The sequence below is a fragment of the Artibeus jamaicensis genome, unplaced genomic scaffold (genome assembly GCF_021234435.1).
Source record: "Artibeus jamaicensis isolate MK-2021 breed Jamaican fruit bat unplaced genomic scaffold, CSHL_Jam_final contig_601, whole genome shotgun sequence".
Classification (NCBI taxonomy): Eukaryota; Metazoa; Chordata; class Mammalia; order Chiroptera; family Phyllostomidae; genus Artibeus; species Artibeus jamaicensis.
In genome coordinates, this window is record NW_026521902.1 from 753,095 (window position 1) to 780,397 (window position 27,303).

A 27,303-nucleotide genomic window follows, 5' to 3' on the forward strand; every position below is an offset into this window, starting at 1 on the left:
AGTAAGCCTGGAAAGGTTCAGCCCAAGGCCCCTTTCTGTACACTTCGGCCTCTCCATAGCTCAGGTTTGCTCTGACCTGCTTCCGATTCGCTCTGAGGTGACGCAGTCCCTGCACCTCCTTTGCACCCAGGTGCCCCCTCATGATGTGCTACAGAAAGAGCACACGAGGTATCTTTCTAGGGACAGCCCAGTGGTACCGCTATCCTGACGCCACAGCAACCAACTCCTTGGCCCCCTCCGCTTCACGCAGCAGACGTCACGGGACAGGGTCACGTGTTGTTGTTGGGACCTGACAGCTGCTTCCGGGTCAATGCAGGACGCTGGACAGCGGCCCGAGGGGAGGACGAGGTGAAGCGGCCAGGGCCGGGGTGGTCTGGACAGCGCAGAGGCCACGCGTCTGCCACAGAGCTGCCGGGAGGGGGGCGTCAGGCGCCGCGGGAGGAGCCGCCGCGGAGCCCCGCCTCCCGGGCTGCGGGGTGAGTAGGGCCCAGCTCCGGAGCCTAGGCGGCTAGGCCGCCCGGGGAAGGGGGGGGGGGGGGGGGGGGGTGCTCGGTGCAAGCTGACCCTGCGAGCCGGGCGAGGCTTGGCTGGGAGGCGGGGAAGGACGGGACCCCAGCCCGGGCGCCGCGGCCAGGTCCTAGGGCTGGGAGAGGGGCCGTCCGGATGGCGGGGGGCGCGTGGGGAGGCAGTGCGAGGTCGTGGGAGGCCTACGTCTCCCTGAGCATGGGGCTGTGCGGGGTCGGAGGAGGCCCCTTGGCTGGCAGGAGAAGCCGAGGAGGCTGAGGCAGCCGAGTGGGTAAATAGGAAACTTGTCTCTAAACCACTGAATGAAAAAAAAAAAAAAAAAGTGGAGGGCTTTCCTCTGGGAGGCTCCGCGGACGGGCACAACTGAGCTTTGGGGACGTTAGACCTGCTCCGCACAGGGGCTGATGAAAGGATGGGGCGCTTTAGGTTAAAGGCTTTGGGGTGACCGTGATGCGGAGACGGATGGGCTGGCCTGTGATGGGCCGGCCTGTGATGGGCCTGGGAGGGGCGCCCTGCCCGGGGTCGCCGTGCTGCGGGATTCCCCGTGGAGGGGCCGCAGACGGCCGGCGCGGTGGCGAGGTTTAATGCTGCCTTCTCTTGCGACCCAGTGACTCTGGAAGCTGCTGTTGAGGGAAGCTGACTGCAAGTTGCACTGTTTACAGTCGGTGGAGGAAGGCGGAGTTCTGCCCGGAAGGCTGTAGGCGCCGTCTGAGGCTAAGGGGAAGGCGAGCCGCGCTAGTGCAAAGACAGGTGTAGCGGAGGCGCGTACTGGCTCTACCTGGGCGGCGCAGCGGCTCTGCCTCCGCGTCCCCAGAGCCCGTCTGGGGCAGCGAGTTTGTGTGGGAGCCCGGAGCCCCTGAGAGCGTTCAACCTCTGGGTCCGGAACCGGCGGACCTAGATCTCTAGAGCAGGATGTTTCAAACTTTTTTTAAAAAATCATGCTCCGTTGTGAAATGTGCATTTTTATATTGAACCTCATGACTCGTGATGCATTGTAATAATTTCTGTTGTATTTTGTTCTTTTCATTAAAAAATGCTGACTCAATCCACTACATTGATTTATGGGTCACAAATTGCAGCTTGAAAAATACTGTCTCCGAGGCACATTTCTTTGTCTTCAGTTAGTGTCCTCATATCCTCTGCTTCTGAGGAACAAGGATGATTCCAAGGACATGGATTGGTATAAGGGGGAGGGTGGTACCAACCGGGTGCAGTTGACTGCTTCATTTGTTTAAGTATTTATAATGCAGCATATTTGACTAGTGTTTTGCACTATAATCTTAACCTTTGATATCTTATTTGGCTTGATCATTGGATGAGATTTTTTGAAATAAGCATGTTCCCTAATTTTCTCTATCCTTTGCTGTGTCTGAAAAATGTGAGAGGTCTAGTTCCATTTAGTTGATTTATCCCTGCATCATAGTTAAGGTAATTTTATTTTAATGTTAATAGTGTTGTAAATATTTACTGATTTGCTTTTCTGCTATTTAAAAAAATCACGAGCTGAAACCTAAACTCTTCTCCAATAATTAATATGTGGTATACTTCTACATGATTGAAGGTATGTGGCTTTGGTATATATTTTAAACTTAATCATAAACTTAAGTATAACTTTGAGTCAGTTAACATCGTTATTCCCCCCAGGAGAATGTTTTCCTCTGTTTATAAAGTAAGTGAAGTCCTATATTATATGAATAGTATTGTAATAAATATTAATGAGTGTTGGTGAACCTAATGAGAGGCCTATATGTGTTACTATGTTTAAAGTCCTTTTAAAAGTAGTCACACAGTGCAATGGGATGTTGAGTGTCAAATGATGTCACATGATTTTAGTAGGTAAATTTATAGGGTGTATGTTTAAGACCTGTTTAATAAAATTAAATACTTGTTGTAGATGCCCTTGTGTTATTTGGAACATGGGTTCAAAGGCACAGCCGTCAGGCAAGAATTGCTCAAATTAAACTTCATCAGTGGAGCCACATTCTTGATTAGATGCCTTAAGAAAGCACTCTTACCATCTTTAAACTGTGTGTGTTGTAAAATGTATCTTTCTTACCCTTAACTATTTTTATTGATGCTTGGTTATTGATGAGAGGGCTATGCTGTTGTGTATCAGCAATCTTTTAAATTACCTTTTGGTCAGGTAAATAGTTGTTTAAAAATATTTGGCTTTAAAGAACATTTAAAAGTTTGTGTGTGGTAGGTATTTGAAATATGAAAGAAGATTCTTATCAATTTGTTTTTCTGGGACTCGTGTACCTATCAATAAACAGTTGTGAAGATTTTTACCCTGAGTGATTGTGTTTGCTTTTTTCATTTCTTTTGAACCTCATACTCTTAAATGTCCACCTGTAGCAGGATATATTGCCCTTCTAATTTTTGCTACCAAACTGTTGTAAGTTTGAAAATTAGCTGCTTACATTTATTAGAACTTTGTGTAAAATGAGATTGTGTAGCTCTCAATAATGTTCTTTCATGTATACATGTTAATTATATATAATATGTGTATATGTATAATTCAAAAATTACTTTTTTGTGTTTTTTAGTTTCTGAACTATGTGACATGTATTTTGTATACTCAGAAGCCTATTTTCTGACCCTTTAGTCAGTCATAGGCTGTGTTTTAAATAAGTGCATTTTATTTATTTTGGGCCTAGTTAGCCGTATAAGAGGTTCTTAAAAAGTAACATGAAGCTTACAGTGATATAAATTGTATTTAAGGGATGAAAAAAATCATTTAGCTGTGATCATCTCCTCTGCCTTTCATGTAATTGTCTACCATTCCTCCCCTTTTCAACTTTTTTACCACCCCGTGCTGGCTCCTTTTTTTTAAGATTAGAATGCTAACAGCCTGGCTATTCCCATTGTTATTCTAGTTCTGCATAATCTTGCAAAGCTTCAAAGAATACTGTTATTTATCATTGCCTTCAAAAAACCGCTAGTAGCTTCCCAGTGCCAGTGTAGATAAAGCCCATCCTGTAGCAGGAGTGTCCAACCTTTTGGTGTCTCTGCACCACACATTAAATGCACAAACACAAAAATGAAATCTCATAAAATTTAAGTAAACTTACAATTCTGTATTGGGCCGCATTCCTAGCCACCCTGATCAACATACTGCCTGTGGACTGCAGGTCGGACACCCCTGGGCATAGGTTGACCTTGAGGGCGTTCGACAGCCTCTAGCTTTTCCTGACATCATTTTTCCCTTCATAAATGCAGATCCTCTGTTCCTGCCAAGTGGTTGTTTCATCATATCTTCTTTTGTATGTAGCATCAGTCCTGAAAGTCGACGTGAAACCTGTTTCCTCAGGAAATCCTACTCATCTTCATATCATTACAGATAACTCTCCATGAAGCCTTTCTTTTCTGTATTGTCTGTGTTGCATTTCCTGAATTGTTTTGTCTTGTTTTTACCTCTTTCAAATTGTAAACTCATAGAAGAGTGGAAGCTCAAATATCCTTGAATCTCTAGGACCATTACCTAGCCCAGGCTTTATCAGACCAAGTGAATCAGAATTAATTGGATTTATGGTTAAAATTACATTTCTCTGAAACTTCTACCCTAGACTGACTGAATCAAAATCTTGATTCTTTTGTACAGTAAAATTTAAGAAGCACTGACCTAGCCTGATGCCTTAAATTATAGTAGGTACATACATATAACTTAGTGCAAGTAATGTAAATGAACTAAGCAGTCAGCTGGTTGGTTTAATTTTAGGGCTTTGGAGTTAGGCAGCCTACATTCGAATTCAGTCTCTCGCTCACTAGCCATCTTGAGTATAACATTTGTGCTCTAGGTTTTCAATCTGTTTAACAGGATTACTGATAGTACCCCTTATAAGGGTGTTAAAATAATTGAGTGAGAGCATATGTAAAACAACATAACACAAGGCACAAAGTAAACTTGGCAGATTTTATCTGTTGTGGAAAGGGTGAACAGCATGACAACGGTCATCGAAGGAATGAAAGTGGTGAGCATAGGCTCCAAGTCAGTCATTGTTATTTGCTCCTGGTTAGCAGATCCTGGACCTATATGGTGTCTAAAGTCATAAAGCTGTTTTGCTTTAGAATTTTGTTATCAAATTAGCATGTTAGATCCGCCCCCCTTCATCTCCCCACTGCCTCAAGAATAAAGTACAAACTTAAAGCAAGGGTTCCCCTTACCACCTGGTCCACAGCCCATCTTCATCTTCCAGTCTTCTTCCCACACACGCCGAAGCAGCAGCACTGTGTTTCTCACTTACACTTATCTGGTCCCTTACATGCATCGTATTTTTATCTAGGAAACCCTGTGGCTCTGTTTTATGACTCAGCTTTATGTGTGGCCTATGTCCTTAGGACAGTCACTCCCTTGGTGTCCTCAGAGTGCCTTTTACATCATTTTGTATTACATTGGGTATATTTGTCTTTTTTTAGAAGAAAAGGATCAAGTTCTGGTGTGTGTTCCCAGTGCTTTCTCTTCGTCCTCACCTGAGGACATGCCTATTGATTCTTAAAGAGAGGGTAAGGGAGGGAGAGAAACATCATTGTGAGAGAGAAACATATGGGGTTGCCTACCACATGCACCCCGTCTGGGAACCGAACAGAGCAACCTAGCATGTGCCCCACTCGGGAATCAAACCCATGGTCTTTCAGTTGCAGGACGACTGACTCCCCAACCAACTGAGCCACACTGACCAGGGTTGTTAGAGTCAGAAGATATTTAGTTGTTATTTAACTCTATAAGCTTTCCATTTGTTTAGATTTACCTACTCTCAGCTTTCATCAAAATAACTACATTTTATTGACTACCTACTACATGCCAAGCACAAGTAGATGTTTTAAACCTGTATTTTTCACAGTGACTATGAAATAGCTATGAATAGCTCCATTTTGCAGGCATAGAGAAGTAAGTAACTTGTTCAAATTTCAGTGTAGATTCATAATTGAACTCAGGCCAAACCGAAGCCCCTTCTGTTCGTCACGGTGCTCTTCTGAAAACAGAAGTGAGCAGATGACGCACTGCCATGACCCAGGGCCATGCACCTGTGTGAAGCCGACTAGTCATTCCCAAGTGGTCATTAGGAATGTGGCCTGTTACTGGGACTTTTGAGACAAAAATTATGTAAACTAAAATTCTTCTTAGGTGAATGCTTTCCCAGTGATTTTTCAAAATTTCCCTTTCTATTCTCTCGGTACACTCCCAGTTGGTATACTTGATTTTCATTTCACTGCCAACAGATACTCATTTTTATTCAAAGTACAATCTACTTTTTTATTCATCTAACAAGTATATATTGCCAAGTGCTAGACCCTGCTCCACGTAACACTGGACCAGACTGGTGCATCCCTGCTTTTGTGGACTTGGTGCTGAGGGAGAGGGATCCAAAACCAGCACAAAACTAATAGATTGTAGTAAGTACTGTAAAAAATGAAAAAGGGTGAAGTGATGAGTAACTGATGGTAGCAGCGGTGCTATTTTGAGTGGGCTCATCAGAGGCAGCCTCACTGAGGAGGTAATATTTGTGTCTAAATTGATTTGAGGCTTAAGTGCTTAGCTGAAGCCAGGTAGGGCAAGAACCAGCAAAGTGCATTCCCAGGAATGCACTGAGAGGGATCTGCCTGCAGGTGTGATCAAGAGAAAGATGAGCTGTCTGAAACCTAGTGGGCTAGGAAATGGGTAGAGAGAGGAGGTAAGGTTAGAGGTAAGCACAGATCACATTAAATGAAGCCCTCAAGGCTATGATAAAGAGATTGCATTTTATTCCAAGTGTGGAGGGAAGCCGCTGGAGAGTTTAATGGACTTAAATTTTGGAAAGATCACTAGGCTTCTTTGTGGAGAATGAATTGTATAGTCATGAGAGAGCAGGGGGAAGCTATGCAGCCTTCCTAGTGAGAGACTGATGTAGGCTTGAACCAGAGCAGAGTAATGGAGATGGAAAGAAGTGGAGTGTTTTAGAGGTATTGTTGATCAGACTTGCTGATTGTTTACATGGGGGTATGAGAGGAAGACAAATCAAATACAACTGTGGAAGTGGGGAGTGGTGGAGGAGGAGCAGCTTTGAGGAGGGAATTAAGACTTGTTATTGCCATTTGTGTATCTCCCTGATTATACGTCCCCACCCTCCAAGGATGCCACAGTTCCGAATTTTGTTTCTTACTCTCTGACTTTTCTTTACAGTTTTTACCACATATGTATGTGACCCTAAACAATACAGTCATTAACTTAATATATTTTTGAATTTTTATAAAGCAGTTGTATATATATATATATATATATATATATATATATACCTGTGATTAGTTATTTTATTCATTCAATGTCGTTTTTTAAAGTCATTCCTGTTGATGAGGAAGCAGTCATGGAGAACTATTGATTGTTAATTTCCGTTGCTGTGTCACTGTTCATCTTATGACTATAACACAATTTATCCAGTTGCCTATTCTTGGACACAAGGGCCTTTTTTTTCCTATCAGGATTTTTGTAATTTCAAAAACTACTGATCTATGGCCATTTTTTGCTTTTCTCCTGGCATACCTGCACAAGCTCCTCAGGGTTCATGTGGAGAAGGAGAATGGCTGTGTGTGTGCAGGGTGCGCACATCTTTGATGTCGCTGGACAGGGAAAGTTGTTTGCAGGGTGTTTGCGTTCATTTGGACCAAGGCATTTGCACTCCCATGAGGGAGAGTTCCTGTTCTTCCACGCTTTTTTCAGCATTTGGTATTGTGCTGAAGTTTTTAAGTTTTGCTAATTTAAATGGTATTTCATTGAGATTTAATTTTTTGTTTCTGAATCTTATAAAACTTGAGCATTTTTACACATATTTATTAATCATTTGAATATTATTTTGTTATGTAGTTGTTGATGTGTTTTGTCCATATTTCTATGGGGTTGTTTGCCTTTTTCTTACTGTTTTCAAGAATTCTCGGGGGGTGGGCTGGGATGGGAGTAAAAGACAGAAAACTTTACTTGAACAATAATTAAATAAAAATAAAAATAAAAGAATTCTCTATATAATTACGTATATTGCGAATATCTTTTTTCCAGTTGTCTTATTAATTGTTTACTGTCTTTTTCATGATCTAAAGTTTTTCATTTTACTAGTCAGCCTTTCCTTTATGGGTTCCTCATATTTTTTTATGAAATATTTTTCTATAACAAGATGTTAGAGCTCTTCTTCTATTAGAAAAATATAACTATTTTCTTCTCATAAGGATAAAGTTTATCTTTCATATTTTATCTGGGTTTGAGTTTTTCTAAGTTGTGAGGTAAGGATTGTCTTTCATTTTTCCCAGATTGATATTCACTGTCTTGAGACCTTAAATTTGTGTATTCACTGTTCCACATATAAGTTTTTTCTAATGAAAACTAATCCATTCAAGAAACTATCATTGCTTTTTTGGTAGGCAGGAGACATTGAGAATAGTTTTTTCCCCTTGGTGACTAAACCATTCAGTATTGCTGTTAGTTTTTGTGGTTCATTTATTTTGGTGAAGTTAACAAGAGGTATCTTGGTTTACATGTATTTTAATAAGTTGTATTTCTAGATTTGTGTGTGATGCAATATACTGTTGACATGATATTTCTTTTTAGTAAAGACAGCATGGCTCAATAGATTAGGGATTCAGAAAGTATGACCTAGCATGCTGGTTGGGCCACAGAAACCTGAGCAACTCACCTCAGTGTCGTATCCTGTAAGTCTAGAGATAAGTGCCAGTTTGTCTGTTTCAGAGGGTGTTTGTGGAAAATGACTGTTAAACTCAGTGTTGGGACACTTGGCTTTTGGGGAACATCAATGTGAGAGTAAATTTATCTCTGGAATTTTGAGTAAGTGCAACTAGCCTTATGATTTTCCCAAATCGATTCTGGGCCAGTAGAGGGGATATATGCAGATTTGTGAAGGAGCTGGGAGGTGGGGTAAGGGTGGGACTCTCGTTTGGATACTGTTGAATTCCAAGGTACAGTGAATGTTAACCTTTTTGTGTTGTTCTTACTGAAAGTTTATGGGAAGTCTTTTTCTATGTTTTAGAATGCCTAATTTAATAGAGATGTAGACAATTGGTTTAAGCCAACATTGTGGACACTAACAACCTATGAAAATCAAGAAAGAAGTGCTTAGAAATATTTTCACACAAAGGTACTTCAGTCTAGCAGTGTTTTCTTAATTTTTGTTTCCTCTCAAATACTTTCTCATCAAAATCTTAATATTATCAGGTTAGTGCATTTGGAACAGAAATTCCAAGTGCTATGTTACGTACAGTAGACTACAAGCAAACAGGTTAGTCATATTTGCTAATGTGCAATTGTAGATGAGGAAGTTACCTGATTTTTCAACATCAGATGTGCTTTGTATGAATTATAGTCGTATAGCAGAAAATATTTACAGCTCTGTGGCTGTACTCAGTGATGACAGAGTCACTGATTTAGATATCTGTAGAATGAAGAATTTGGGTTAGATACTTGACTGTTTGCAGTGCTCTCCGAGAGAAGCACAGTGCGTCGTAAGCAGAGAGGGTGGTGTGCTGACTAAAGAGCATAGTTCAACGACTAAGTAGGAGTCTGAATTAACATTTCATTTGACGGTGTTGGATTTTTAAAAAAATCTTCTATTGTGAAAAGTTGATGTGCTACATTATTATACTTAAATGTAGCTTAGTATACCATTGAGAAAGAGACTTTGAAAAATAGGATGGTTTGTGTTAGGTTATGAAATCATAGTCGCATGGTGTGTCATGATAATGCATTTATCAGCTACACACAACTTTTGCACTTGGAACACAAATTGTGAATTGATAAACTGTAATTCTATAGAATAGTTCTGAAAGTTTATTAGAATTAGTTTATTTTCTTTTCTTTTCATCCCAAGAAGACATCCACTTAAGTATACTACATAATGCTTAGGGGAGGTTATTGAGATAGAATTGTTAGATTTACATCTAACAATGTAAATTAAGAGTGAGGCTATCTAGCCTACTTATATTGACTTGGACAATGTCCCTCAAGAGTTTTTGTGAGAGAGAGCTGTCACTCATGACTTCAGCTGCAAAAGCTTGTTGATGGAATACTCTACAAACCTTAAAAACGATTGTGTAGACATACGTTTATTGATAAAGTTTTATTGATGAGCTATACAGTGAAATTACTGTATCTATAGTTATATACAAAACTATAAATAATCTATATCTACAGAGCATGGAAAGTGGTCTGGAAAAGTATACATTGTAAGGTGCATCCTCAGGCTTAATCTAATTGCTAAGTCTGTTGACCAATGCTTCTGGTTATGGCCATGGCTCTCAATATGCTTCAGATAAGAAAATGTTTTGGTAGTGCTTTATTACATGCTTCACTTAACTAATAAAACGGAAAAGTACATCTATATGGAAACTGCATGGTGTTACAGGTTTTTCACTTATTTTCAATTGAACATTTTAAAAATTCATAATGTATACCACTTGTATTATGAAAGCACTTATTTAGAATAAAGCTTATTAATAGACCTTTATTAATTCAATTATTTACTCTTTCATGGAGGGAAAAATAATTAACACACAATATATATTCCTAGAGTAATTATGTGTTATTGGGGTACACTAATACTGAGGATCAGAAAGATTTGGGAAAACGTAAACAAAAGTCCAGCTACCTACAATAATGTCCAAGAGTCCATCAGGGTCTGGGTGTAGTGGGGATCTCTCAGAAAAGGAAGCTTTCCTGGATGAGGTTAGGAGTCCATAAAACCAGAGTTAAATGGTCTTAAAAAATAATAAAAAGTACTTGCAAAAATTGAAAAAGCTGATAACCCTGAAAGACTATTTGACAGGCTCTGGGAGATGTTCCTCCATAGACTGGTTTTGTTCCTACTGGGCTCCTGCACCCCTCCTCCCATATGCAGCCCGTGAGTTTCTCATTTATCCTTAAAAAAAAAAAAAAAGAAAGAAAGAAGAAGCTGTGAAAAACTCTCTCTGAATACTTTTTTTTTTCATCAGCTGTCCCATTTCTTCTGCTCTCATCTAAGTTTCTCAAAGGCCTGGTCTAGACTCACTGTCTTGACTTATTTCCTTAACTTCGTGTGTGGCTTCCACCCACTAGTCCTTACTTCCCCAAGGTGAACAAACTCCTGACTGCCCAAGGGTTTTAAAATTCTTATCATTTTTTGGTATCTTGAGATTCTGTGTAAAGATTGGTAACCCCCATCCTTGCACTATTCCTGGTGATCCATCAGCATTTTCCTTACTCTTATCTCTATAGGATAAAGTTGAACCTGAACAAGGTCTTTCATAAGCTGACTCTACTGACCACCCTACAGTCCAGTATCCTGCCTTGCCTGCCCCCCAACACATAATTTATGTTTTAGCAATACTGCTTAATAGCCAGTGTTTTATGTGTCTTAAGCCTATTCACATTCCATCATTTCCTCTGCCCAAAATGCTCTTCTGCACCCCATTAGCCTAATCTTCATAATCTTTCAAAGTGGCTCCAGTCTCACCTGCTTCCTGGGTTATGCTTCCAAAAGTCAGTCACTTCTTACATGGGAATTCACTACTTCTGTGCTGTTTATTTCAGGTATGTGTTATTTTTGTATGTTTCCTTCAGGATTGCCAATATCCTTAGGAAGGAATATGGATGTTATTCACTCTCACTTCTTAGTGCTTAGCACAGTGTTTGGTGCAGATGCACTGTTTCTGGAACAAAACCAAACAACGCTTTGAACTCTGCGAGGACGTCCACTTTATGAGTAACACACACAGGAAAACATGCCTAATTGATAAGGTGCAAAAAAGAGATGGCAGGATTAGCTGAATATATTTGCCCTCTCCATTTTTATTAAGCAAGCAATAAAGAGGTTTTTATTTTTAGATTGCCTTATAAAGGAAATAGACTTCTATGTGGAGAAAAATAACTCAAATGAAATGTCATCTGACCAAAGGAACAGCCTACAGGTGAAATTGTAGTCTTTATCCAAAATGTTTGTTTTGTTTTCATGTATAAGGTAGCAAAATATTGTCAGTTGTCTTTTCAAGTGTCGTTTTTTCTGCCCTTCTCTGATGAATAGATGAGACTGGTTAGTTATATATAAATGGGTCCATGTCAAATGGCTTAAAATAATTTTAAACTACTTTACAAGAAGTTTCCTTCTTCTCCACTGTTTTTAAGCTATGAAAATTCTTACTGCAGATTTAGCCTCATCCTGAACTAACGCATATTTTGAAAGATTGCAATTTATTTTTTAGAACTACAAATCAGTTCCTGACTCTTAACTATTCCTGAGTCATAGCTATGTAGGATCAGCTTCCTGCTCTAGGAAGCACCCTCCTTTTTGGTTGGTCTTTACTGTGAGCAGTGACAGGAAGGCCTGAAGCTCCCAGAGCATCCTTAGGCTTATTGACAGCTTTGTCACCTCTGCCTCCGGGAGCTTTTATGGTCCCAGGCTCACAGTGGTTTGAACACAGCTGGGTAATTCAGGTAAAATATTTGGCTAACATTGATTAACACATTTAACTTGTCTAGCAAAGGAGGTGACCCTGCAGGCCTGAGGTTATTCTTCAGCCCTCTGTACACTTGGTGTGGAGCACTCACTGTGCCCTTGAAAGCCACGGTGAAGACAGCAGATCTGGCTCTGTTGTCTCACCCCTGCGCCTCAACCCCACCTGTCATTTCCACTGTAGTTTAGTTCTGAAGCTTGGGTGTGTTTTCTTCTGCTTTTTTTCTTTTAACTTCCCAAAGCTGTTTTACAAAAGTATCTAATTCTCTTTGGCTGTCCATTTAATTTCTCTCTTCTCCCTCACCGTCCACTTTCTTTGTAAATTATTTCTAATATTATATTCCACATGGTCTAATTTGGCATCTTTTCCATAAATAATTGGTAATAATGAGGTATTTGAAAACTCTTTGACAAATTTTTAGGTCATTTCCAGACATATCACTCAAAAATGTTTTTGGTTTTTTTTTTAACATTCTTTTTTTAAAATTTATCTTTAGAGGGGAAGGGAAGGAGAGAGGGAGAGAAACATCAATGTATGGTTGCCTCTCATGCGTCGCTTGCTGGGAACTGGCCTGCAACCCAGGCATGTGCCCTGACTGAGAATCGAACTGCAATCCTCTGGTTCGCAGGCCCAACGCTCAATCCACTGAGCTACTCTAGCCAGGGCTCAAAAATGTTTTATATTTTCAAAAGATAATGAGAAAAAAAAAGGGTGCTTGCATCTGGTGACTTCAGGTAGTTTAAGCAGGCGAACAGCCAAGAGCAAATCTCCTTTTCACCCTATTCCTTATTTCTCTCTCTGGAGTCAACCACAGGCACAGATTTTACTGCTATCTGTTTTATTCTCCTGGAGGTAGTGTATGCTTTATATAAGCAGATGAAACTACTTTTGTAAGATTTAAAGTGTATATTTTGGGACTCCATGGGGTATTATCTGTATTTTTTGGAAGTTGTGACTGAGGCTTGTAGTATTCACACTTCATCAAGTATGGTACTCAACTATAACATTTGTGGGTGTGTGCGAAGTAAATATTGACCCTGTATACCTGCATTAAGCTATATTTTGTGCTGGTGGTCAGACATGGCCTATTTTCTATTTTCAGTTGCATTGAGTTTCATACTAATTTTTACCTAGCCCTTTGGGTACGTAAGATACAAATTGTCTGATAGCAGCTGAAGGGTACTTAGGTGAATGGGTATTCTGTTCTGATAGCAATCTGTTAAGCAAAAGTATCCTGAGCACCTTATCCAACCCACACTGTATCCTGACTTTCTCCAAGTACTTTATGAGAACACAGTATAGTTAGGATTTGAAACACAAAGGAGTTGAAATTTTCACAGGTGCACTCCACACCTTGATAATGGAACCAAGCAACATCACCCAAGATTCCTGGCTCCCTGGCTTGAAGCAATTTAGAACAGTTTTACAAATGCATTAGTACTATGCCAATTGTAGAGGTAGTCAGATGTAATTTGACACTCTTTTTTTTCCCCAGAAAGTCATAGATTACCCTCCTGCCCTAAAAAACCTTTTCAAAGGCTCCACTTAAAGATCTTTTTTCCATTCTGTATTTCCTCATTTTTCAATCTGTTTGGTTTTCAATTTTCTTTTCCCACCTACTGTTCCTTCTCAAACTGCCTCAGCAGATGTTGAGTAGATTTATGTTACTGATTCATATTGCAATCTTAATGTTCCAATTCAAAACTCATGTATTAATGTGTATACTATCTACATTCCTTGAAAGCTTTTTCAATAGCCTATGCTGGAAAATGACCAATGAATGTACCTGGCATTGCTTTTAAGTCTTTCTTTGGTGGGGGGCTGGGGGTTGGGAGAAGGAAAAAAAAAACCCCAGACTATCTGGAAGAGTTGCTAAGGCCTGTGACCATGAAGAATAACTTTTTATGCTCCCCGATTCCTTGCTCACTAGGACTATTTTACCATCCCTCAATTGTCTCCATTTAAGTTGAATATAAGACTATTGTTCTTGAATTGCACAGCTTTGATTTTAAGTGGTTCTGAAGCTTCCAGTTAGGAGATGCTGTTTAAATTTGGAGACTATTATTTTGACACAGTTCAGCAGCCCCCACACACCCTCTTTATTCTTTTGGAACTGCCAATTGCATGGAAAATAACAATGCAACTTCTTTGACTTTTTGTTAAACTGTTTCTAAAAATTTTCCTAGCATTCGCTTGAGACCAGTCTTTAATAAAAGCAATGGTTGCTGATATAGCACCTGCTCCATATTGCCCGGTGCTTTTGGTGATAAATTTACATTGCAAAAAGAACCTTTCAGCCTGAAGTTCCTGAAGGCCAGGAGGATGCTTGGCAGTTCAGTTTTGACACAACCAGTGCTGGGATAGAGGACACCTGCAGACGCTTAGCCCTCTGCATGGACTGAAAACACAAACTGTCTTCTGCTAGCACAGGCTCTATCCTCCAGCTCCCCAGTGACGATTCTGATGGAGGGCAGCCCTGTGTTCTCAAGATGACTTGTGATTTAATCATTATGGAATGTATTCCATAATCTAAACTTCGGTAAATTGTACACATAAAAGTGTGGTTCATCTAGTGGACGGGTGTTTTTACTGGCACAAAAACAGACACACAGATCAAGTAACTGAACAGAGAGTCCAGAAATAAACCCACACCTAAATGGTCAGTTAATCTACAACAGAGGAGGTAAGACTATATCAATGGGGTAAAGGTAGTCTGTTTAGTAAATGGGTTGGGAAAACTGAGTACATGCAAAACAATGAAACTAGACTAATAGATTTAAATTTAGGACCAGAAACTATAAAATTCCTAGAGGAAAATTTGGGCAGTAAACTCTTTCATAGTTGTCTTAGCAATTTTTTTTGGATATGTCTTCTTGGGCAAAGGCAACAAAAGCAAAAGTAAATAACTTGGGCAAAGAGCACACTCTGGCTCTCTTTTAAGGATGATTTCCAGAGTGGCCATAGAATAATTTGCTTCTATCCTCAATTAGTATTTAGTCACATACTCATTTCTAGATAGAACTAGCGATGTATACAGTTAAAAATTCTTTTTCTATGGAAGAAGAGGAGAATGTATTTTGAGGGACAAATATCAAAGGATTTGTTAGTCTATACCTATCTGTTTAGTTCTTCTTCATGTTACCCCATGAACCCCATGTACCAGCCTAAAGTCTTCTTGTTACCCTGGGTTGAAAGGGACTGCCTCCTCTTCTAAAGCATCTAGCACTTTTTTAAGAAAAGATTTTATTTATTCATTTTTAGAGAGGGGATGGGAAAGAGAGAAGGAAACATCAATGTGCGATTGCCTCTCATCCGCCCCCTACTGGGGATCTGGTCTGCAACCCAGGCATGTGCCCTGACTGGGAATCTATCAGTGACCCTTTGGTTCACAAGCCAGCACTCAGTCCACTGAGCCACACCAGCCAGGCTGCATCTGGCACTTTTTATCTGGATTGTATTGATCATGTGCTGAGCTGAGCTGCTGTCATTCATCAACATATGACTTTCCTTAAGTCATAAGTCTCACCACAGTGTAAGTGTCTGTGGTAGTCACACATAGTCTGTGTCTTATGTGTGTATAATACTTTGTTGAGTGCCTGGTAAAAAATTGGGTGTTTTCTTTTTAAGATTTTTATTTTATTCTTATAATATTTTTATTGATTATGCCATTACAGTTGTCCCATTCTCCCCCTCATTCCCCTTCCCCCTGCACACCCCCTTCCATACACATTCCCCCCCTTTAGTTCATGTCCATGTGTCATAAGTTCTTTAGCTTCTACATTTTCATACTATTCTTGCCTTCCCCCTATTTTTTCCCCACTGTCTATGCTACTTATTCTCTGTACCTTCTCCCCCCTCTCCTCCGCCCACTCCCCGGTTGCTAACCCTCCATATGATCTCCATTTCTGTGGCTCTGCTCCTGATCTAGCTGTCCTCTTAGTTTGCTTTGGTTTTAGGTGTGTTTGTTAATAACTGTGAATTTGCTGTCCTTTCACTGTTCATCTTTTTTATCTTCTTTTTCTTGGATAAGTCCATTTAACATTTCATATAATAAGGGCTTGGTGATGATGAACTTCAACTTGACCTTATCTGAGAAGCGCTTTATCTGTCCTTCCATTCTAAATGAAAGCTTTGCTGGATAGAGCAATCTTGGATGTAGGTCCTTGCCTTTCATGACTTGGAATACTTCTTTCCAGCCCCTTCTTGCCTGTAAGGTCTCTTTTGAGAAATCAGCTGACAGTCTGATGAGAACTCCTTTGTAGGTGACTGTCTCCTTATCTCTTGCTGCTTCTAGAATTCTCTCCTTCATTTTAATCTTGGCTAATGTAATTATGATGTGCTTTGGTGTGTTCCTCCTTGGGTCCAACTTCTTTTGGATTCTCTGAGCTTCCTGGACTTCCTGGAAGTCTATTGCCTTTGCCAGATTGGGGAAGTTAACCTTTATTATTTGTTCAAATAAGTTTTCCACTTGTTGCTCTTCCTCTTCCCCTTCTGGTAGCCCTATAATTAGGGTATTGGACGTTTGAAGATGTCCTGGAGGTTCCTAAGCCTCTCCTCATTTTTTTGAATTCTTGTTTCTTCATTCTTTTCTGTTTGTTTGTTTCTTTCTTCCTTCTGGTCCACTCCATTGATTTGTGTCCCAGTTTCCTTTCCATCACTGTTGGTTCCCTGTGCATTTTGCTTCATTTCATTTGGTGTAGCCTTCATTTTTTTCATCTAATTTGTGACCAAAATCAACCAATTCTGTGAGCATCCTGATCACCAGTGTTTTGAACTGTGCATCTGAAAGTTTGGCCATCTCTTGGTCGCATAAAAGTATTGGCTGTGGCGTTTTGATTTGTTCTTCCATTTGAGCCATGATGTTTTGGTCTGTTTGCACTTGTTACGTATGAGAAGTGGAGTCTTAGGTGTTCACCAGGGCAGGTCAACCCGGTAGCTGGCTTGTGAGCTGTACATGGGGGCGGGGTCAGAGAGGGAACAATGGTGCTTTCTCTGCTTGTATTTCAGTCCCTTCTCTCCTTCCCCCATGGAAACTGGGCCCTTCTGGTGCTGGTTCCTGGGTGGGTGGGCTTGTATACATTCTAGAACCTTGTGGGTCTGTCCAACGAACTCTTTTGTGAAGCTGGGGGAGTCTCTTCTGGCACCTCAACCCCCACAAGTGTTTTCAGTCAGTGCTTTTAAGCTTTATTTCCCGTTGCTGGGGCCCTGGGTCAGGCAGTCTCTCTTGCTGCTTGTTTCCCCAGGGTTTATATGTGTGCGAATGTGTGACTGAGGTCTGCGGCCACCTTGTGTGCCTCACTGGGTCTGCTCATTTCCTCCCTGTGCCCAGGGTCTGCTAGCCCCATGCTGCTTGCGTGCTTGGGTCCACCAGCAACCACTTTTTCCTGCCATGACCCTTCTCTGCCGACCGCCGACTCCACCCCTCTTACTCGTTTGGATGAATGGTTGTCAGACTTTTGTACAGTTCAGTTTTCTGTCTGTTCTGGTTGTATTCTTGTTTCTAAATATTTGTTGTCCTTAATTTTGGTTGTGGGAGGAGGCATAGTATTTTCACCTCCATCTTGGCCAGAAGTCCTAAGATTTTTATTTCTTTTTAGAGAGAGAGGAAGGAAGGGAGGAAGAGAAGGAGAGAAACATCAATGTGTGAGAGAAACATTGGTTGCTTCATATGTGCCCCTAACCAAGGACCCAGCCTGCAACCCAGGCATGTGCCCTGACTGGGAATTGAACCATTGACCTTTCAGTTTGGGGGTGATACCCAGTCCATTGAGCCACACCAGTCAGCACAATGGCTAGTTCTTAATAAATATTTCTTAGGAAAAGTAATAATCTTGATGACCTGGTTTCCTGTGTAATTTTCAGGAAAGGAAGATGGATCAACCTAGTGGAAGGAGTTTTATGCAAGTATTATGTGAAAAATACAGTCCTGAAAACTTTCCTTACCGCCGTGGTCCTGGGATGGGAGTCCACGTCCCAGCTACCCCTCAGGGCTCTCCTATGAAAGGTAAGAAAAATAGGACCCACAATGTTTATTTGCTGGAGCTTACTTAAGGCATTAAACCAGAATAGTACCTTTTTATAAATGATTTTCTTTATTTTGAATTATGAGTCAAAAGGTCTTTCTCCCTTGTCATGATTTCAGTGTTTTGAAAATCATGAAAGGACCTGTTTTTCTTCTGATTGACCAAAAAGCATTTTATTTATTTATTTTTAGAAAGAGGAGAAGGGAAAGAGAAAGGGAAAGAAGCATTGATATGAGAGAAAAACATTGATCAGTTGGCTCTTGTATGTGCCCTGACCTGGGACCTACCCACAACCCAGACACAATTGAACCAGCAGCCTTTAGCTTTACCAAATGATGTCCAACCAAATGATGAGCCACACCGGTCAGGGCATAGGCAAATGGCATTTTAGTAGCACTCATACATAGGGCAGGAACAACATTTCAGTGATAATATTTCAACTACATATTCTTTCAAGGAAATGGTAGGCTGCAAGACACTACAAAACTGTACTATACTCTCAGCAGCCTAACAACATAATTAAATTTCAAGAGTTACACTTGAAAAAAAAATAGAACACCAGGTAGTTTATGTTGAGCCAAATGGATGGCCCAGTGATTGGGAAAGAAGTTTAGAAGAGAGTTAATTAATATGATCAGAAAAGGGTTCCAAGTTGTATGACTGGAACTGACCTCTTAGGAATGTAGAAGCTGGTTAGAGAGGAGATAAGGACCATCTAGAAGAGGGATTATACGTGAGCAGAGATCTACAACTAGAGGTGTGCGGGTTGTGTTTTTGCTTGCATTTTAGCTTAATGTTGTAATTAAGTTCTTTGTAATTATGGGAGGTTGTTATTGAGCATGTTTGAGTTCCTGTGTCCAGAGGTCACTGAGCATGTTTTGTTCCTCAGTGCAGCTGTCATATCGCTCCACATAAACTGGAACGGCAGAAAGAAGGAGACTTCTCACTTGGTCATTGTTTTCAGGATTCATTCTCATTCTGAAAACTAATACTGATAAATACTAAGTTTGAAAAAATAATATAATTTGAGGCCTTTGTTAATAAATATTACCTTTATGAATCCTTGTTTCATACCAAATAGGGAAGGCGTAGTTGAATTCTCACATTTATCCTTCTTATTAGAGATGGTAAGTGATATTATTGACACATGGAACAGAAGTAGTATAACAGAGACTATCTTTAATGGTTTGAGATCATTTTAAAAGGTGGAAATACATACCAGACAGAAAAGAGCTATCCAGAGTGATGCTGTTAAACTAAATTTCTAAAATGAAAGAATTAAGGCCGATAAGGTAACGGTCATCAGACATGAATCACATAGGGCTCGTGTTCAGAGGACAAGGTGATAGTATGGATGATGTATAAGCAGTTCTGCTGGGAAGTAAAGCTGACAGGACTTTTTTTGTGGTACTGGTCCAGTACTTCCCATGTCCTCCTTATTCATTTTTGAGCCAAACTATCTCCTGGTTCACATTTGACTATTTCCACTTAGAATTCAGAGCCCTTGGATCCCATCACAGTCTATATCTTCTAGGTCCTTGTGTAGTTTCCCACAATTTGATTTTGACCTCTGGGGCTGAACTTGTGTAGACAAGAATTAGGCTGACTTCAAGGTGTTGTGCTCCCCCTTTGATTCAGACCGCCTCAACCTCCCCAGTGTCCTGGTGCTGAACAGCTGCGGGATAACCTGTGCGGGGGACGAGAAGGAGATCGCTGCCTTCTGTGCTCATGTGTCAGAACTCGACCTTTCTGACAACAAACTGGAAGACTGGCATGAGGTAAAAGTTTTAGAGTGCTGTGTTTTAATGGAATGTGACTAAAATCATTGTATTGTTTATATTAAGTATTCTGCTGAATTCAACTCTCACTTGAGATTCTTGTTTGTGTGTTTCAAGATAAATGTTTCAGCTCGTACGGTAATATTTCAGTAGACTTGGTTATTGCTAATTTGTTTTTTATTAATGTGAAAAGCACTTTATTCCAGGCATCAAAAGGTTGATAAGACTACAGACATTTAAACTGCTAGCAATGCATAGAATTTTCCATTGTTTCACTAGTTTATATATCCTATCTGTAGTTATTCTCTATTACTACTTCAACACTTATTACTATAGATTTATGTAAAATTGCTTGAGGTTAAAACTAAGATTATAAAAATATTCTTGTTACTGAAATTTATTCCATATACTTTAGAATGTTTTTTTATTCTGTTGTGTCTTTGGTGGTTTAATATAACTGATGTCTTTTGATGTCAAAGTAACTCTAAACCAAGTACACAAATAACAATATAACATTCTTTCTTGTTATTATATGTATTACTATCTGTCTGATTATAGACAGGTAGTACCTAATTACCTAATAGAAGCTACCCTTAAGAATAAGGAAAAAATAGTTTTTCCTACTTGATTTCTTCTCCTGACATAATTTAGGCTCTTATTTCTTGCTTGGAAAAGCTTATTAATGGGTTATCCTGTATCAGTTTTATTCTGCTTCCTCTAAACTTTTTCATCTAAGTGACTAAATGAAGTATGGTTGACTCTCTCCTGTGTGAAGTCCTTTAGCTGTGTTTTACTGCACAGAAATCGAAGTCTGAACTCTAGGTGTGGCCCTCCATCATGTGGTCCTTGGCCATTTCCAGAGCTCTGTCTTTACCTTGAGTCCATGCTTCTTCTTGCAGCTCATGATGAACTTTTGACATAAGAGGCTTCTTGCTTTAAATTCATTCTGAATCTGTTGCTCTTCCTATATCTTTCAAGACTTGGCCCAGGCGGCCTTTCCTCTGTGAAACTTTCCTTGCTATCATGCAGGCAGAGCCAAATATCCTGCTGTATCCTGCTGATGTGAAAGGACCCATAACAATGGGCTACAATCACTTGTTTGCTTGAGGAAAATGAGCGTATTCAATGTAGAGATTTTTGTCTATTTATCATCAGTGCCCAGCATACTAGGCACCCAAATGTTTGTTGAATTCATTAATGAATAAGTTATTTTATCTTAAGGATTGATCAAGAAGATCACTGCTTCAACTCTTGTGATCTTAGGAAATTCATTTAATTTTTTAGTGCTTTTGTTTGCTCATCCGTAAGACAGGATTACTGATGAAATCAGTCATTGAGACACTTTGTAGATATTAAATGCTCTACAAATTCTAAAGCAACTTTCTTTAAGAAAAATCTATCTGTAACCTACCTTTCTTCAGCTTTTCTTATATTTATTAATTTCAAAGTCTTTTAATCTGGTGGTTGTGTATTTCCCAGTTCTAGTAAGATGTTTACCAGAATTCTTTGAGAGGCATGTCACTTGATTTCTAAGTGACTGGTTACTATGTACAGATTTATTAGGCTGTTCCAAAACAAAAACTCAACTATATTCATACATGTATTTATTTATTTAAACAACTAGTATAGTTTACTCTTAAATTAAGAAAAGTGCCTTCTTTGTCCTTTGAGGTGCTTAATTGACATGCGCGCTCTGCCCACACTGGACAGATGAGGACAGAATGGCCTTGCTAACCCCCACTCTGTGGTTTCTGCTGGTGTCTGCCATAGTCCTGCTGTGCAGCCTCCGGTGGCACTTTCTGACCTGCGTGGTGACGAGTCAGACCCAACCTTCCTCTGAACCACTTCAGCCCCTGTGTGTGTGGCTGATTTTCCCAACTATGTTTCTGTGGGAGTCAGGTTACACGGCAACGCTGGCCTTTGACCACAAACAGGAGTTTTTGCTGACTGGTGGGAATAGATTGATGGTGATGTGGTTGCCACCTCTGAAGACAATTTTATGTCAGTATGGATCAGGACACAGTTGGCACCAAATAATTCTGCCTTTCCTCTGCTTGGACAAGGATCCACGCGAGATATTTTTCAGGCCACGATGGCATATCTAGCCAGAAGGTCACATTTATTTGTACTCTGCTTAGTCTGTGTATTCCTATATATATGCTCTTAGTTTGTTTTTAAATCAGTGTTTGTTGTTGCTACCCTTCAGGTTTCTACTTTCCAGTTTATTTTTGTTTTCATCATTGCTTTGTGTTTTGTCCTCAGCCTTAAATGTCATTTGTCCCAGTCTTCTAGAATATATATCAAACACAGATAGATGGTAGAAATACTGATGGCAAAAGGATATTGATTTTTAGGATTGATTAAACTCTTCACCAGGCTACAAAAGCCTCATCAGTCACAGTTTTAAGATAGTACATTTCAGCCCCATTGCAGCCATACCTGATTACCAAAAAGACCATTTGTCTCTGTCTGTTAAGTTTATTCAGCCAGTATTCGATATAGCAGTGTGGAACAGAAATGTGTAATTTGTAATTTGGGTGTTTTGAATGGTCACTACTGCTATGAGGAACTTCTTTTGTAGCTTAAACTGCTGGCTGCTACATGCCCAGAGACTACGATAAATGTGAGTGAGGAGTGTAATACTGTGGGGAAAGCAAAGATTTGTTTCTGTCCTTCTGAGATTAGTCATCTTTGTGTTTTTAAAAAATGCATTTTTTAGCTTTCAACTTGACTTTTTGTCTAACTAGATTTTAGTCTGACCCTTCCCAAAGTAACTCCTTTTTTCTGCCTTTCTTATCAAAAACCATTTTATAAAAGAAATTACACCAAGTAGTTGAGAGGAGGGAGGAATTAGCCACAAAGATGAGATAGAGAATAGTTGGATATAAATTATGGTTGTTCTCTTACAATGCTTTCCCCATTTTTCTTCAAACTGTAATTTCTTTCTATTTAGAAGCCAGAGTCGAGGGTCCCCTGTGAAGTCATAGAATTGTGGAGACTTCAAAGGAGATCTCAGTTCCTCTCCTTGTTTCTGCCCATGAATATTTGTAATTCACTCAAGCTAGAGGAGTTTTTATTCTTTTATTTTTTAATTTTAGAATTTAAAAAAGAAAAGTCAATATGCTGCCATAGAAGCTTATTGAACATTTGTCAGTCTTTGCAATTAGGATATTTTTCTGCCATAAATATGTTTACTTATATAATGAGTATTATATTTTTCAGAATCTTATCATTAATTTAAGGTTACCCTAAAATTCTTAATAATTTTGCCTTTCAAAGAAAATATTTATTTCTAATTATATTATTTTCCCTCTTTAATTATTAGACAATAGTCCGATTTTTATCTTTCTGCAATATTCCAGAGCTAATAAGTCATTCTAAATCTTTATTCTTTTGGACAGTAGTTTACATGCAGACTGTGTAAAAGATTACATCAATATCTGTTAGCTTTGGGAATTCTCTCAGAAATTACTTCAAAAACACTTAAATTATCAATCTTTTAAAAATATTTAGTTATTGATTGTAGGGGGCAGGGAGGAAGAGGAGGAGGAGAAAACAGAGAGAGAGAAGTACTGATTCATTGTCTTCGCTTATTCATGGGCTTAGCATGTGGGCCTGACCAGGGACTGAACCCATAGCTATGGCGCATTGGAACTGTGCTCTCACCAGCTGAGCTGTCTGCCAGGATGAATGATCCTGACAGATAAAAAATCCTCCCAGGATTTTTTACTATTTAACTCTTTATTACAAAAATAAAATATGGGGGGGTTAGTAAAGGGTTAATCCTTTATTTAACTGGGGCTGTACTGTAATTAGCAGTTATTCTTCATGCTGTAGTGGAACCAGGATTCTTCTTCATCTCTTTCCCTCACAAGAGATAAGTAAACACAGGTAGGTGTCACCTATGCGAAAGCCCTTCGCACCATTAGTGCTCAGCCAGGGGAAAGCAATAGAGGACTGTTCGCAGCGCATGGACTTTTTTTGCTGTGCTGTGGCCACAAACTAAACTCCAGGTCCTAGCCATACATCACACAAATGTTTCATCCAGCAGAAGAATAATGTGCAGACAAGTATAAATTTCTGACACTGTAAACTGAAGCCTCATATATTTTCCCTAAAAGATAGCCAGTTTTTTCCATTTGTAAAGTGAAAGTAAAGATGGTATCACTTTAAAGCAGGGGTGTCAAACTCATTTTCACTGGGGGTCATATCAGCCTCATGGTTGCCTTCAAAGGGCCAAAATAATTTTAGGACTGTATAAATGTAACTACTCTTTAACTGTTAAGGAGTTGAAATTACACTCAGTCCTTTGAAGGCATCTGCGGGGCTAATATGGCCCCCAGGGGAAAATGAGTTTGATACCCCTGCTTTAAAGGGTTAGCATGAAGAATAGATGAAATAATGTGTGTGAAGACCATTCCCTCTGATATACTTCTCTGAACCTTCTTGGAATTGATCTACTTCTCACTAATTTTAGAGTTTCTGAACTGTATCATACACAGCAAGTCTGATGTAAAAGTACAGGTTACTCTTTACTTCTGCCCATGGTTCCCAACACTGGACACCTTTCTGACATTACCTCTGGAGCTCTAAAGAGAACCAGGCATCCAGGTGTCACCAGGAAGCCCGCCCTACCTGTGAAGCTTCCAATTCAGTGATTCAGCTTGGATCCTAGGAATCAGTATATTTTTGAAATTGTAGCGGTGATTTTAAATAAGACATTTAAATACAATAAACATGACATGACATATAGCCAGGATTGAGGTATTGGTTCATAGCAAACTCATATTAGTAATAGTTGTATTATGGAATGATTTCGTACTGTTAGTTTATTTAATAGACATTAAGTGCCCATATGCAGTAGTGAACTAGGTGAGTACTAGCCCTGCTTTTGTAGATTACATTCTTTTGGGGAATAGGTAAGGAAACAGGTTTCTAAAAAATGAACCAAGCACTGTGTTGTGCTTTACACATATATCGCACTTAACTCTACCAACAATTCTGTGAAATAGATGAGCACTATTTTCTTTAAGTTCTGAATGAGGAAACTGAGATGTGAAAAGGTTGAGAAATTTGTCAAACCACACAACTAGGAAGTATTGGAACCTGGTTTGAATGCAGCTTTTCCAACTCAAAAACCAATGCAAATTATTCTGTTGTTGGCTTTCCTCAAGCTCCTTTCAGTTAACCACATTAATGTTTAATGCATTCTCTGGGCTTCTAGCATTTATTTTATACTGCTTTAAGCTTACTTCTCATTTTTTGTTCTGGTTGTAGTTATAATTTACTAGTTGTGGTACAGGGGTCCACCTTTACCCATGGGGTATACATTCCAGGAGCCCCAGTGGGTGCTCAAAGCTGCAAGTACCAAACCCTCTACAGACTGCATTTTCTTGTTCATACACACATACACTTGATGGCTTCTCTTCGGCGCATCAGAATTGCCAGCATCACTACTCTTGTGCTTTGGCATTATTATTAAGTAAAAGAAGGATTACTTAAATAACAGTTGATCTGGTAACCAAGATGGCCACTAAGTGATGAATGAATGGGTGGGGACAGGTAGTGCATTCAGCATGGATAGGCTGGGGAAAGGGATGATTCCCTTCCCTGGTAGGCAGGAGTGGGATAGAATGAGATTTCATCATGCTGCTCACAGTGGTGCCTGATCTAAAACCTATGACTGCTTTATTTGTGGAATTTTCCACTTAATATTTTCAGAGTATGACTGACCATGGGTAACTGACACCATGGAAAGCAAAACTGCAGGTAAGGGGGGACCACTGTGTTCTGGGAAGAGTAGGGCTCTGATTTTTAAATTCTAGGTTTGGCTTTTGTGACTCTGAGATTTTATATAATGTGAGATGTTGATTATTTGACATCTCTGACTCAGTTTATTTATTAAAATGAAAATAGTATTAGTGATCTTGCAGGTGGCTTCAGAATGTAGTGAAATTACATCAAAGAGACTATTACTATCCAGAACAAATACTTATGCTCAGTAATGCTTAATTCCTTTTTTAAACATTTTTTTCTACCAAATTTCTTGCTAAATCATTAAATTGATGATCATATTTTGATATGTAGTTATAGATGATTTTTAATATTTTTAGCCAATATAGGTTAAAGTTTAGTGCATCTTTGAGCCAAGCTGTCACTGTTTTCTAAGTGATTATGGCTATGTATAATTTTGAACACCTGAACACAGTCAATTTTGAACACCTGAGTTGTTGCTTTGTGGCCTTCAGTAAAGTTTTAATTAGCCTTAATTTGTAATGAGGATGGAAAGAAGGAGCTTTTCAAAGAGAATTACATGACCCAATTTCAGTTCCCTAGAAATCCATGCCTAAAATGTCATCTAAACTCTCCTTTCTCCATTTGTCAAAGAAAATATCATATAGAACAGAACCAAAAACCTTGTCAAAGACAACGAGGAAAATCTTCCTGTTGGTACCATTATTTCCACTTATGATATTTCATAGAGAGAGATTAAGTTATTTGCCCAGATTTGTTGAAATTATTTAGGCGCCTCTGTGGGCGATGTCACTAAACAGAATTCCCTAATGTGAAGGGCCCTTTGCCTGGAGACAGCCTCACTTCGGCTTTTGTGGGCATGATTGCTATTTATAGCCTCTGATTGCCGCCTGATATGCTTCTTTTTTTTCTCCCTAGGTCAGTAAAATTGTGTCAAATGTTCCCCAGTTGGAGTTTCTAAACCTGAGTTCCAACCCTCTGAATTTGTCGGTTTTAGAAAGAACGTGTGCTGGGTCCTTCTCGGGGGTTCGCAAACTTGTCCTCAATAACAGCAAAGCTTCTTGGGAGACGGTCCACACGATACTGCAGGAGTTGCCAGAGTAAGCCTGGAGTGCGTGGTGGAGGGGCTGAGTGCTCATCTGCGTTAGCACAGAGAGTCCCTGCAGATCTTCCCCCACAGGAACACTAGAGCTGCAGATATGACAGAGAATGGTTGTAGAATGAACTTATTACACTGAGGGTGTGAGTGTGACTTAGTAGCATTTTTATTGGAATGCTTGTTCGGTGTTGAGTAACACCATGACATAGGATATGTCATTCTTTAGCTAGAAAATATCCCTGAGAAGCACATATCATTCTAGATCAACCCAGCCTTTCTTGTTTTTAATCTTCTGATTACGTGATTTCAGAATTTTGCCTCAACCCTTTTCTTTAGGAGAAAAGAAAATCAGTGTCTCTAAAATATATTAACACCGAGATGATTAAGTACATAGCTGGCCTCATTGGAAATGAACCTGGTATCCTTTTCAATAACTTGAGCAAGAAATTATACTTTGGTCAGTTTAGAAGTATCTATTTGTATCTATCTTTGAATAGCATAAATGTTAAAGGGAGTAGTTTGAAGAAATAGATGAATCTGCAGTTTCTTTAACTGTATAAAGTATAAATGTGAACATTACCAGAGCCTCACAGACTTTGGTCTCAGTCCACTGAATCCATCTCAGTTTCTTACTGTAACTCTGAAGAGCTGGGTCTCCTCA

At 39.6% G+C, this 27,303-nt stretch overlaps 1 protein-coding gene across 2 annotated transcripts in view; it reads left to right on the forward strand.

Annotated features, from left to right (window-relative positions):
- Positions 1 to 293: 293 nt before the first annotated feature.
- LOC119061200 (tubulin-specific chaperone cofactor E-like protein) overlaps positions 294 to 27,303 on the forward strand; it is a 208,600-nt gene continuing 181,590 nt past the window's right edge. For both annotated transcript variants that reach the window (XM_053670667.1, XM_037161652.2), the window contains exons 1-4: positions 294 to 476; positions 17,851 to 17,992; positions 19,650 to 19,789; positions 26,462 to 26,643. In XM_053670667.1, the coding sequence (XP_053526642.1) occupies positions 17,860 to 17,992; positions 19,650 to 19,789; positions 26,462 to 26,643 (455 nt within the window). In that variant the 5' untranslated portion in view covers positions 294 to 476; positions 17,851 to 17,859. The remainder of the gene's footprint in view (positions 477 to 17,850; positions 17,993 to 19,649; positions 19,790 to 26,461; positions 26,644 to 27,303) is intronic.